General features: G+C 46.1%; 1 protein-coding gene across 2 annotated transcripts; it reads left to right on the top strand.

Moving 5' to 3' along the window:
• The first annotated feature begins 500 nt into the window (after window positions 1–500).
• On the top strand, window positions 501–13,178 carry LOC113998941 (L-threonine 3-dehydrogenase, mitochondrial-like). Of its 2 annotated transcripts, none has more exons than XM_027742043.2 (10): window positions 501–540; window positions 3,070–3,181; window positions 5,411–5,609; window positions 5,915–5,957; window positions 7,089–7,159; window positions 7,686–7,835; window positions 8,155–8,327; window positions 9,299–9,389; window positions 9,838–10,107; window positions 10,320–13,178. In XM_027742043.2, the coding sequence occupies exons 3-10, from the start codon at window positions 5,426–5,428 to the stop codon at window positions 10,457–10,459; spliced, it is 1,122 nt and encodes a 373-aa protein (XP_027597844.1). In that variant the 5' UTR covers window positions 501–540; window positions 3,070–3,181; window positions 5,411–5,425; the 3' UTR covers window positions 10,460–13,178. The 2 variants fall into 2 exon arrangements, with proteins under 2 accessions (XP_027597844.1, XP_027597856.1); XM_027742055.2 differs by having other exon boundaries at window positions 5,408–5,609.
• The last annotated feature ends 270 nt before the right edge of the window (window positions 13,179–13,448 follow it).

Raw genomic sequence — 13,448 nt, 5'->3', positions numbered from 1 at the left:
TTGCAGCCCCTTCCAGTGCCTGAAGGGGCTCCTAGAAAGCTGGAGAAGGACTTTGGACAAGGGCCTGGAGGGACAGGACAAAGGAGAACGGCCTCCCACTGCCAGAGGGCAGGGTTAGAAGAGATATTAGGAAGAAATTCTTGGCTGTGAGGGTGGTGAGGCCCTGGCACAGGTTGCCCAGAGAAGCTGTGGCTGCCCCTGGATGCCTGGAAGTGTCCAAGGCCAGGTTGGACGGGGCTTGGAGCAACCTGGGCTAGTGGGAGGTGTCCCTGCCCATGGCAGGGAGTTGGAACGAGATGATCTTTACCGTCCCTTCCCCCACAATCCATTCCACGGCCGGGAAGTCCCACTGTGTAGACTCATGCCCTGGGACTGGACCCCTCGGCTGGGCTGGGCCTGGGGCCCCCCGCCCCCTCATAGCGGATGACGTCAAGGTTCAGTGACGTCACTCTGTCCCCTCCCCGGCTGACGTCAGACCCAGCCCGGAGAAGCGGCACCGGGGCACGGACGGGGCGGCGGCGGGAGCGCGGCGGGCCCGGGGTGAGCGCGGGGCCGGTCCGGGGGGGCTGTGGGTCCATGGGGGTTATTCCGCGGGTCCGTGGGGGCCGTTTTTGGGGGGATTTGTGGGCGCGAGGCCGCCCCGCTCCCGGCCGGGAGGGAATGAATGAGGCGGGGGAGGGGGAGCGGGAGCCGCGTCCCGCCCGGCGCCGCCATCAGAGCCCTGTCCGGGAGCGGGGGCGGCTCCCCCGGCACCCCCCGGCATCCTCCGGCTCCGCTCGGTCCCCTCCTGGGGACCCCTCGGTCCCCTTTGGGGGCGGCGATTTGGTGCTCGAGCCCCATCGCGGCTCTTTTGTGTCTCTCCGCGGGCTGGAGGGTTTTGTTGGTCCCCGTCACCCGCACCCGGCGCTTGGCTTCATCTGCGCAGGATGGGCAGGGAACGGAGTCAGGAGTGGCTTGGATTGGAAGGGACCTTAAGGATCGTCTTGTTCCAACTCCTTGCCATGGGCAGGGACACCTCCCACTATCTCAGGTTGCTCCAAGCCTTGTCCAGCCTGGCCTTGGACACTTCCAGGGATGGGGCAGCCGCAGCTTCTCTGTGCAACCTGTGCCAGGGCCTCCCCACCCTCACAGCCAACAATTTCTTCCTAATATCCCGTCTAAACCTACTTTCTTTCAGTTTGAAGCCATTCCCCCTTGTCCTGTCCCTCCATCCCTTTTCCAAAGTCCCTCTCCAGCTCTCTTGGAGCCCCTTTAGGTACTGGGAGGGGCTGCAAGGTCTCCCTGGATCCTTCTCTTCTCCAGTTGAACACTCTCCCAGCCTGTCTCCAGAGCAGAGGGGTTCTAACACTGGGAGCATCTCCGTGGCCTCCTCTGGACTCAATCCAGCAGCTCCACATCCTTGTGCTGTTGTTCCCCAGGGCTTGGAGGCAGTTCTGCAGGTGGGGTGTCACCCGAGGGAGTAGAGGGGCATAATCCCCCCCTCCCCTGCTGCCCACGCTGTGGGATGAGCCCACGTTACATTTGCCTTTCAGGACCAATCTCCCTTATCCTCTCCAGGAGCGTCACACCGTTCAGTAGCTCTGTCACAATGTTCAGTAGCTCCGTAATCTCTCTTTTTTTTATTGATTTTTGGTGCCTGGGGTCAGGTTTCCAGCAGCTCCCTCAGTGCTTTGGGCTGACGTCTCCTCTTGACCGGCTCTGCCCAGGGCCCGACGTCATCCCACAGCCGTGTGTCACCCCTGGAACAGGATCCACGGGGGCCGTGTGTGTGTCAAGGTTATTCCATCAGAGTTTGGCCAAGAGCTGCCTGCCAGGGAGAACAGCTCCAGCCTGGACACCCTGGCACATCCTCCCTGCCAGGGAACACCGGGAGGGACGCAGTGTCCCCAGCTGGGGCTCTCCCAACCAGAGGAATTGCCAGCAGGGGATGTATGATGGATTTGGGCTGTTCAGCAATCCAGGCTGCAGGAATTGTGGTTGAGCTGAGAGTTACCCCTTAGCTGGGGCAGCTCAAGCGCTCCCAAATGCGGGGATCCAATGGAGTTTCCGCTTGGCAGCACTAGGGCATCAGGGAATAAGGCTTTCCCGAGGGCAAAGTGGCACATGCTTCCTCTTCTGGATGCCCAGGGAAGGCACTTGCTTTCCCCTCAAGCTCTTCTTGGTAGAGTTGGAAAAAGTAGAGGAGGTTCCCAAAACATAAACCCTTCTCCAGGTCTGAAGCAGAAACTATGGGGTTTGGAGCCAAATGTGAGTTGAGAACTTGGTGCTCAGAGCGTTGGTGTGGACCATGTGCCTGAGGATGTGGTTGGGTATCTTCAAGATCCTGTGTCCTAGAGAGTACCTGATTTTCTTGGAAAGCAAGAAGCTCTGGATTCTTTGGTTTAGCTCCATGGAGGAGCATCCTATGGCACCTCAGCAGCTGTGCAGCCTCCAGAAGCCCTGTGGGAGATTTGGGATTTAGTTCTGGCCTCTCTCTCTCTCTCTCCTCCCTCTCTCCCATGTTCTTTGAAGCTCACCGGGGGAATTTCCAGACAAACTCCGTGACTTTCTTATCTTCCTTATCGCTGTGACATTCTATTAATAACTAATTTATAGGAACTACTGCTTTCTATAAACATATTTTTGACTTTTATGTGAGCAACAGGTGCTGCTGTTTATGTAACACCTTGGAAACCTCACAGAGGAACAGCAGCTGGCTGTTCCCTTAATACCATTTTGTGAATGTTGCTCCTTTTTTTTTTTTTTAACATTCCCTCTTTTCCCTTTCCCTGTGCTTTAATCTCCTTACAAACCCCCAAAATTCCTGCTATCCCAGATTATTGCTGTCCACTGGAACACATTTTTGCTTTATGCTAATCCTTTGCACTGCCACTAATTGGTTTAAACCTTGTCCTTCAGGTTGGGTTTTGGGACTTAGAAAAGCTGCTTGCCCAGCTTCAGAGCCCTCTCCCTGCCTATCCCAAACTTCCAGGCATTTCAAAATCAAGGAGAAGGGAATGATGTGATATTCCTGGCTGCTGCTGCTCTCACGAGGACGTTTTTTTTTTTCCTTTTTTTTTTTTTTTTAAGGTGTGGGACAACTCCTACTTTCTACCAGGTTTTGATTGGCTTTCCACAGAGGCAGTGTCCTATAAATTCCCTTCTCCTCTCTGCTTCTGCCTTATCACCAGCTGAGGGACAGGTGAGTACAGAGGAGGGGAAATTCCAGCAGCAATTCCATTGCTTAATCCGTGATATTGGCGTCAGTTATTAATTTAAATTAATGGGGTGGGGGGAATGACTTTGATGTTTCAGAATGAAAAATTCCTCGTTTTACTGACAGTTTCTGACATCAGTTTGAATGAATGAGTAAAACCAGAGATTAAAGTATTCAGAAGGTAATATGAGGGGGGGAATATTTTATGGAATCGTGGAATGGTTTGGGTTGGAAGGGACCTTAATGCTCATTCCGTTCCAACCCCTTGTGCCATGGGCAGGGTCAGCTTTCACTATAAATGATGTTTATATTTTATATATATTTTTTTCTCTTCAGTTTGTAATGGAACAGAAGTTTTCCTCCTTAGGAAGAAAGGGAAAGCTATAAAAAATTTAATACTTTACATCAGTTAAATGAATATTTTTTGTGTTCAGAACTATTAATTAGTCCTAGAATTCATTTAAAATGGGAAATTTGGATTTAGTGGAATGGGCTTTTCTGTCTGAGTTGCTTTTGCAAGTTAATTACTGTGCTGCAGCTGACTTTACCTCTTTGGACAAGTATTTTTAAGGCATAATGTTAATTTCTTTACGTATCTGTGCATTTATTGGCAAGTTTAAAATTTAATAATCACACCTCTTTTTCACCCCCTTCCTGTTTGAAATAGAAATAAATGCCATTGGTGGATTTTTTTCACTTCTAGGGTGTTTCAGTGTCTGGTGTAAAATGAATTTACTGTTTTTTTGAGTCAGCCTAGACCTGTAATTCTCAGCTTGAGCCTTTGTGGCTTCACTCTAGGTGCATTTGGAAAAAACAGTCCAGTCGGTGGGGAACCAATTTGTTCCCAGCATGGCATTTTTAGTAAAAACTAAAGTTAGTTTGTGCTTTGTTTATAGAGCTCAAAATGTCAAAATGACTCTTCAGGTACTTTTAGTGGGAATTTTCCATGACAGAGACCAGTGAGTCTCTGTCAGTGCTGTAAGATTTTATTTTCCCATTGTGAAGCAGGAGGGGATTATCATGAGATCCAGTTGTCCAGATGGATTTTGAACGTTTCCAAGGATGGAGACTCCCATCACCTCTCTGGACATCTCAGACTAAGTCTCCTTGATCAGTTTAATTATATTTTTAATATGCCCTTTTTATGTGTCTGTGCTATTAGACAATAGGTAGTTTAGCAAATTCTTTTGTATTTAAATAGCAAAACTCCCTCAAGTACCAGAAAATTCTCAGCCTGGTGAGCTCAGGAGTGAAAGGAACACCCACATTCATCACTTGCTCATTTTTCTCTGCATGGTAAATTTGGAATTAAATTAACTGCTGCAGTTTCTGGTTGTGATCTTCCTTCTTCCTGATTCCCTCTTTTAGAATATCAGGAATTCCCAAATAAAGGAATTGACAGGGTAATCTCATCAGGGTGGTCTGAAATGTACTTTAATCTGGGAATTTGCTTATTATTTGATATTTGGGAATGAGTTAAAAGCTGTTGAGAGGGGATAAGGAAGAATTTAAGTGATTATGCCTTGAGAATTGTATTTGAAAGAAGTAAACTGGGACCTCAGAAACCACCAGTTGTGGCTGCAAGTGTGATTTATTTGGGGTACTTTCCATTTCCTTCCCAAATGTGAAAGATTTGGAGAGGAAAAAAACCAAACTTAAGTGTAACACAGAGTAACTTATTAATATGTGAAATAATTAGGATATTTTTGTGAGTCCTGGCTAAATAGTGCCACTCCTTTGTTTGCTTTCTGGGTCCCATCCATCAGGAGTGTTGCGTTGGAGTAAATCTCTCTTTTTTAAAGGAGATTTCCTGCTGCCTCTGGCTCAGCAGCTCTTACTGATGCAATTTTGAGAAAGTTTGCTAATTCATGGCAGCCTGCAAACCCTTCACTCCAAAGTGGAATCACAGCAGCTTTGTTGAATTCTGTGTTTGTGCTTGAAATCACAGTTTATACTGATTTTTTTTTTTTTTTCAAAGGCTTAAACTTGAACCGTGTTCTTACTGTTGATTTTCCTGAACTGTGCATATTTTCATGAGCTCCCTCCAGGGAATACATTACCTCTACTCATGTTACTTCCCAGGCAGCTTCTGGGACACGTGGCTCATCATCCAGCCCTTGGATTGCATCAAATTCCTCGGGGAGTTTTCTCAGGGAGCGTTTAAAAGCCTTTGAAGTCACCCGTGACTCATCTTTTCTCTTGTGCCCGCAGCAGGTTTGAAAGGGGAAGATGCCAATTGTCAGGAACCTGGGCAGGGCTGCCAGCCAGCTGCTCCAGAGCTCGGGCTGTGGGTGTGGGGTTTCCATCGTGCCCGTTCGGTGCATCGGGGTCTCCCCGCGCCAGGTGGCCTCGGACGCGAGTTTCCACTCCGTTACCTTTTCCGAGTCGGATCATCCTCGGGTGCTCATCACAGGTAATTCCTGTCATAACTACTCCTGCTCCACTCCCCTCCTGCCTCCCCAGTGGGCAGAATCCTGGCAGCAAAAATACCCCAAGTACTCTGGAATTGGGATGATCTTTCCCATCGGAGTCCCGTTTGAGCTGTCCTGCTGTTTCAGCTCCGTAACTCTACTAAAACCAGTTAGTTTGGCTTTCCTCAAGAAAAATGATAAAAGCTTTCTGACTCACCGAGAAAAATAGTGCTGATTTCTGATGTCGTACGTACAATAATAATGGAATTCTGTATTTTAATAATCTCCTCTGATTTTTGTCTCCCAGGTGGTCTTGGCCAGCTCGGGGTGGGACTTGCAAAGCTGCTGAGGTATGTCCTGATTCCTTGATATGTCACAATTCCCTGGCTTGCTGTTAGTGAGGAATTCAAGCTTTAGCCATTAGTTTTAGAAGTGATAACTTTCTGGGGAGTTGTTTATAAAAGAATCCCACTGTCGATTGCAGGTTCTTTTTTTGCCTCTCAGCTTTGTAAACAACATTAATGATTGGACCTGATGATTTAAAGGTCTTTTCTAGCCTTAATGATGCTGTGATTCTTAATGATTCTATGATTAAATTTTCCCCATCATTTTATATTCCACTCCTGTGCTTGTTTGAGGTTGCTGAGGTCCTTTCTGTGTGTACATTGGTCACCATTCCCAAAATAACATAATTGTGTCCCAGGGGCTGGCTGCTGAGTTGTTTGCTTCCAGGTAAATGGAAGTATTGAGAGGCTAAATCCTCAGAGTTTTCCTTTTCTCTTTTTGCTTTTCCTGTTCCCCCACCCCACACACACAGTTACCTCATGTTTTCCATGATATCTTTTCAAGAAGTGCTCCAAGAGCTCTTCCTGATCCATATCCATGTCCTTATCCATACCTGCTCAGCTCCAGGGAATCTGGACTAAGACCAAAAGTGAGCAGACTCACTACCCTCAACACTGTTGCAGTTTGAATGTTTTCTGCCATTTCTATGGTATATTTAAAAATCATCCAACTAATGGGAGGCTGGAATGTGCTCCAGTGCCTTCAGCTGTGACAGCCTTGGGTTAATTATCACAAAGTCACAATTTCTCTGTTTTATTTACTTTGTTGATACAAAAGTAGCTGCAGTTACAGCAACCCAGTGGCTTTTTGTTATTTGCAGGGGAGTAAATTATCTCTGGGTAAAATTTTCTGTAAGGAAAGGGTAGGAGGGTCTTTTTCTTAACATATTTTCACTTCCTAAAAGACTTCTCTATCCTTGCACAGCCCTTCACTGCTACTAGGAGTAGTTCACTCATTTTCTAAGATGTTGTATTGACATTTAAAGGTTCAGTGGGGTTTCTTGAAGTGCAATAACTGATATAATTGCTGAAATTATTGTTCTTCTCACGTTGCTCCTGCAAAACAAAATAGCAGCAACTGATGGGTTATCTCAAAAGGCTGTGGACTCACTGTTCCATGTGGGTATTTTTACACAGGAAACGCTTTGGAAAGAACAATGTGATCTTGTCTGACATTAGAAAGCCTGCAGATAATGTTTTTTATAGTGGTAAGTGACTGGGGAAGCACATGGAAAAAAACCATCTTGACTTTACCTCTGATGTTCATCGACTAATTACCAAACTGATAAGTGGATTGCACTAACAAGCTGCTGTTCTAAACTCCTGGATAATGCCTTCCTGCTTGGAAATCTTGCAATTGATTGATTTCTTCTGTTATTCCCTTTTCCTAAATACTTTTCTTTGCATTTTTGCACTGTTGCTTTGCCACTTTGTTGAGCAGAATAACAACTTGTGTCAGGCTGTGCTCCTGCTGTAAAAAGAGATGCTTTTATTCTTTTGGAGGGACCAAGCTGGAAATTAAATGTGTGGTGTGTTATTCCATGCTCAGGGAATTTTTATGACGAGATGGATGTACAGTAGGACTTTAGAGTCTTTGATTTTCATTAGAAACTTGCATAAGTTACTGTTTAGTGATGTATTTAGGTGGTAGAAGCGGCAGTCTGAGTTTCAGGCAGAACTTTTCCCGACATCCACTCCTGGCACTGAGTTTCCCACTGGTTCCATTCCCTCCAGGTCCCTTTATCTTCGCGGATATCTTGGACTACAAGAATTTGCGGGAGATCGTGGTGAACAACAGGATAACTTGGCTGTTCCACTACAGTGCTTTGCTCAGCGCTGTTGGAGAAGCAAATGTCCCTTTGGCCAGAGCTGTGAACATCACTGGTAGGTGGCAGGGATTCCATGTCCCTGGAACTGTGTCAGGGGAGGTTGAGGTTGGATATCAGGATATCTTCCCCCAGAAGGGTGGTTGAGCACTGAACAGACTTCCCAGGGAATGGTCATAGCCTTAAACCTGCCAGAGCTCAAGGAGTGTTTGGACAACACTCTCAGGGACAGGGTGGGATTGCTGGGGTGTTCTGGCATGGCCAGGAGTTGGACTTGATTCTCCTTGTGGGTCCCTCCCAACTCAGGATATTCTATAATTCCTATAATGAAGAAGTGGAGAGCATGTACTGATAAATCCTGTTGGGTGTTTTTCCAGGTTTACACAATGTTCTGGATATTGCAGCTGAGCATAATCTGAGGCTCTTCATTCCAAGCACGATTGGGGCCTTTGGACCCACCTCTCCTCGAGACCCAGCTCCTGATCTCTGCATTCAGAGACCAAGGACAATCTATGGAGTCTCCAAGGTCCACGCTGAGCTCATGGGAGAAGTGAGAATTTTTTGTTTTATTCATTTCTTAAAAGTTCTGAGAGAACTGCACTGGCACAGGTTGCCCAGAGAAGCTGTGGCTGCCCCACCCCTGGAAGTGTCCAAGGCCAGGTTGGACAGGGCTTGGAGCAACCTGGGATAGGGGGAAGGTGTCCCTGCCCATGGCAAGGGGTTGGAATGAGATGGTCTTTAAGGTCCCTTCCAACCCAAACCATTCCCTGATTCTATGATTCTAACTTCATTCCTTTCGTAAGATTCCTCACTGCAACATTATTTTCCCTATTCTTTCCTTCCTTCAGGTTTTAGTACTCAGCAGTAGTCTGAGGCAGCTTTTAAGGTCAAATATCTTTTGAGTTTTGTTGGGAAAAGCCCAAAGAATTGGAAGCTGGGAAACATCTGACTTCCAGTATTATTTCTTTCCCTGGTTCTTTTGACTTTGGCCTCTCTGCCTCATCTGGAATTGGATAAAGGACAGTGTACAAAGCCTTGTGAAAGCAGGGGCAGTGATGGCTTTTGCCCCTCCTCTCCAAACAAAGACTTTAAAGTCAAAGCCATGGGGATCTGTACATACACAACTTCTCTTTTGGCTTTGTAGTGACTTAAAAATAACATTTTTAAAGCTGATATTTTTAGATACAGATTCCTCACATAGGTCTGAAGACTGAATTAACCTGAAAAATCTCACAAACTTAGGAGTTTTAAGTTTCTGAACACCAAATGTAGACCCTGCATTTACAGCTAATCCATATCAAGAACCCATATTTACTGATGTGGATGTAAAAAAAGGGCAGGAAGGGAGTTCAGCTGCCTGGCAAGGAATGGGAGCTGTTTAGTCCCTTTTTTCTTTCATCCCCATCATGGAATGGTTACAGCGTGAGGGTTCATCCTGAGGCAGATTTTTCCTGTGAAATCAGTGAGTGTGTGGCCTGCTCTTGGTGTGTAAAACTGTTCCTCTCCTCCCTCCCTCCCCAGTACTACCATTACCGGTACGGCCTGGACTTCCGCTGCCTCAGGTATCCAGGGATTATATCTGCTGACTCCCAGCCTGGAGGGGGAACAACTGGTGAGTGGATTGTGCATTATGAGAAGGCTGGAAAGGGACTTTTCAAAAGGCGCTGCAGTGCCAGGAGAAGGGGGAATGGCTTCTCACTGCCAGAGGGCAAATTTAGATGGGATATTGGGAAGGAATTCTTCCCTGTGAGGGTGGTGAGGCCCTGGCACAGGTTGCCCAGAGAAGCTGTGGCTGCCCCATCCCTGGAAGTGTCCAAGGCCAGGTTGGAGCAACCTGGTCTGGTGAGTGGCATCCCTTCCAATGGCAGGGGTTGAAACAAGATGATCTTTAAGCTTCTTTCCAACCCAAACCATTCAATGATTTATGATAAGTAACACACAGTCCTGCTGCCAGATTTTAGACAGGAGGCTTTGGGTGTGGTCTGAGGGTTGTTGCCTGTCATGACGCGCACAACAGATCGACCCACATGAACACACCCACCCATCATTCTCCTCCACAGATTATGCTGTCAAGATTTTCCATGATGCCATAAAGACTGGCAAGTTTAAGTGCTACCTCAAGCCGGACACCCGTCTGCCTATGATGTACATCGATGACTGTCTGAAGGCAACGCTGGAGGTCATGGAGGCCCCTGCAGAATCACTGACCATGAGGACCTACAACATCAATGCCATGAGCTTCAGTCCCGAGGAGCTGGCACAGGAGGTGCAGAAGTATGTTCCTGAGCTCCAGGTGACCTACAACGTGGATCAAGTCAGGCAGGCCATAGGTTAGTATCTTCTCAGGCAGCAGGTAAGAAGAAACATCGAATCAAGGGCAAAATAAAGTTTCTTTAGGCACTTGCAAATTACCCCTGTGCAGTTCACGTCTTATAGTTTGAAATTCAGCTTCAGCAGTTCAAACCAGTGATGAAACACTTGAAAGTTTAAAGGAATTCTTCTTAAACTTCGTGTTTCTTGGTTCTTTTCCTGTTCCCTGCAGCTGACAGCTGGCCCATGAACTTCGACGACAGCAACGCCCGGAGGGATTGGGGTTGGAAACACGATTATGATCTCCCTGAGCTGGTGACCACCATGTTTAGTTACCTTGGGTCTGACTCCAGGATCGCCCAAGCTAACTGAAAATACTTTCAGATGTTTCCAGATTTCCACAGAGGACCAGGGAGAAATGGCTAAGTTTAGGTTGTAATTTTCTGAGCCTTAGAGCACGTCAGTGATTAATTTTCGTGAGTAGCAACAGAGCTGGGCAGAAACATCCTGTAACTGGAATGTACTTTAGATAAATTAACATCAGTGGGTGCTGACTCCAGACACAACACAGATGACAAACACAAAGTTATTGAACTTTCACACTTTGAAAAAAACACCGAAAAGAGCACTTACTCCTGGCTGGTGACTCTCCAATCATTCCTGCCTCTTCTTTGGCAAACAGCGTGGGACAGTGTTGTCCAACCTGGTGTTTCAGGCATATCCCGCAAAGTCAGCGATAGGTGTTTCGTTTTCCTGGTGGAGGATGTTAGGGTGTAGCAAGATAAGATCCTTTCTACTCTTTGCTTGCAAAAGAGACTTCAGAAGAGCTACTTCATGTTTCCAAATTGCAGGGGCTCGTTGCAATTTTAGTTTGAAATCAAACTTTGTTCGATAGTTCCTATTTATATTTAGTGCTGTCTAAGCATACACTTTTCTATACGTAGGGCTTAAGAGCAGCATTATTCTTATAAAGCTGCTTACAAATGTGAAGTGGAATAGGACTTGAATTCTCATGATGCTTTAAAAAAAAAGCAGGTTTTATAAGCTAAGCTTCATCCTGTTCTTTGCAAGTGCCGCTGCCTTCGGTGTAACCTTGGAGGGAGATCTGAAATCCGGAGAGCTGTTCCATGGATGTGAGTCTGGGTGGTATTTCAGGAAGGCAAAGGGTTTATTAGCAGTACTTTGGGTTCTCCCAGTTGTTTGCAGGACACACTGCCTGGAGCAAGGTTTAAAGGTGGGCTGGTGATGGAGCCTCAAGGTAGAGCCGGGTCAGCCTTTGAAATCTTTCATGTTCACCGCATTTTCCACGTGCACCGTGTCTGTACATGCTGTCTGTGTGTTACTCATACCCTTTTGTTCTTCAGAGAGGGATCCAGAAGCTGAAACCATCTCCTAGCTACAGTTAAGGGCTGTTCTGCCCGCTGAGTTTCATGCACAGGAGGTTCTGGGATGAACAAGGGAGTTTTTGTAGGTGCATACAAGGAAGAGGTGTCAGTTCAAAAGCTACTTAGGAGACTTTGGGAAGTGACAAGAAAGCCATTTTAGGTAAAACACCAGTTTCCATGGATGTGAGTCTGAGCTGTCAGCTACTCCAGCTGAAAAGCAGCCTCTGAGAGCTTTGGATTTTATTTTTTTTTCAAAGAAAAATTATCTTTCATTTTCAAAATGACTGGAAATTCCCTATAGGAAGCTCTCAATCTTTTTTTTTTTTTTTTTCCTTGTATACTCCAATAGTGTGTGTAGGTAAATACATTCAAGTATTTTTGTGGGTTTTTTTGCCTACGACTTGTTTGCTCTGTTTCCTGTGATGGTGCTTTGGTGGTTACAAGTTTATTCCATTCTCTGTAACCCTGTGGTGGTTCCTCAGTTAGTGGATTAATCAGATTTTTTTTTTGTCTGTGTGTGAAGGACTCTGCTGCAGGAAATATGTTTCCTCACAAAAGTAACCTTCAAATGAAGATTCTGTGGTGAAACCTAGTTATTTTAAACATTTGTTACACTTGTATTTCTTGCTTTTGTACTTATTATTTCACCTCTGGGCAAGGTATGTATTTCCCAGGTATTTAAACTCAAAGGTAGTGGCCTGTTATGGAGACATTTTTATATTGTTTACATTTCTGAAAAAAGACAAGTTTGTGAACTTTGGCTGCTGTTCAAGTGTAATATTTGGCCCAATGGGCCAGTGAAGTCCATTCACACCCTGCAAGGAGAGACTGGCTCAGGTTTGTCCCCTGCCCTGCCCAGACTGGGTTGGATCCAAACTGGATCTCCCAGTGAACTGGAGCCATCAGATGAGGGGCTTTAAAGGAGCTGAAGTGTCTTGTCCACTCCAGCCTCTCGTCATTCCCACCCTGGGGGCTCCTCATTGCCTCTGATCCATGAGATGTGTAAAATAAAGAGCTGTTGGTGGGTCTCACTCCATTTCCTTCCTTCACTCGAAGTCGTGGGGTCTTGTTCTGACTCCAGTATACCTGGGGTTAACAAGAGTGAGGAGGAGTAGGAATGTTCTTTCTCTGAAACACACTGTCCTTGGTGGTGGCATTACACCAAAGCCTTGGACAAGATGTTACAGCAAAGGTGAAATTCAAACCTATGGCATTTTGAACGCAGGTGTTTTTTTCCCCCTGTCCAAAGTTTCTGACTTCATTTAGGAGCAGCCACTTAAGCAACTTAAATTCTTTAAAATCTGAAATAAACAGTGTTGCAATAGGGAATGGTCTGGAGGTAACTGGTGATAATCATGGAATGTCATTAAATGTATCTGTCCTGTTTGGAATTCTGGTTTTCAGCCTGTGACCAATGATCCATATATTTTTTTTCCATGTCTTTCCCATTACCCTCTGTTGTAACTATGTTACAGTCTTTTCTGTATTAAACCAACTCGATGTGATACAAAATGTCTTACCTTTTGCTACCAGTTTGAAGTTTCACTTCTGGGCAGAGACTTCCCTCATGACACTTGAGCACTGTACCTGTTAAATTACCTGTTCAGGAAAAAAAAAAAAAAGGAAAAAAAAGTTGTTAAGAATATTTTTTCAAATATTGTAAGTTGTGGATGATGCCTACTTTAATAAAATCCTATGCAGATGTATCCTTGCTTTGTTATCCTTGCTCAGAGCAGGTAAGAGCAGTGATAAAGGATCCTGGTCAATGAAGATCCTGGTCAGTGCTGAAGCCTTTTATGAGCCAGGTTGGGGCAATTCCAAGCACAAGCACAGGCTTGGAGGAGCATGGATTGAGGAAAAACCCTGGGGAGAAGAACTGGAGGGTGCTGGTGGGTGAGAGGCTGGACATGCCCCACCATGGGCACTCCCAGCCCAGAAACCCCCCATGTCCTGGGCTCATCCCACAGCGTGGGCAG

Source organism: Pipra filicauda, unplaced genomic scaffold (genome assembly GCF_003945595.2).
Source record: "Pipra filicauda isolate LSUMZ 115617 unplaced genomic scaffold, ASM394559v2 scaffold24_size8852520_pilon, whole genome shotgun sequence".
Classification (NCBI taxonomy): Eukaryota; Metazoa; Chordata; class Aves; order Passeriformes; family Pipridae; genus Pipra; species Pipra filicauda.
This window is presented reverse-complemented; position numbering and strand designations above follow the sequence as displayed.

Bases quoted from the DNA above. Each gene is read 5' to 3' on its own strand.
- LOC113998941 (XM_027742043.2), top strand. From the start codon at position 5,426: ATGCCAATTGTCAGGAACCTGGGCAGGGCTGCCAGCCAGCTGCTCCAG. The intron at 5,610-5,914 runs GTAATTCCTGTC...TTTGTCTCCCAG, and splicing joins TCCTCGGGTGCTCATCACAG to GTGGTCTTGGCCAGCTCGGG. The intron at 7,160-7,685 runs GTAAGTGACTGG...CATTCCCTCCAG, and splicing joins AGATAATGTTTTTTATAGTG to GTCCCTTTATCTTCGCGGAT.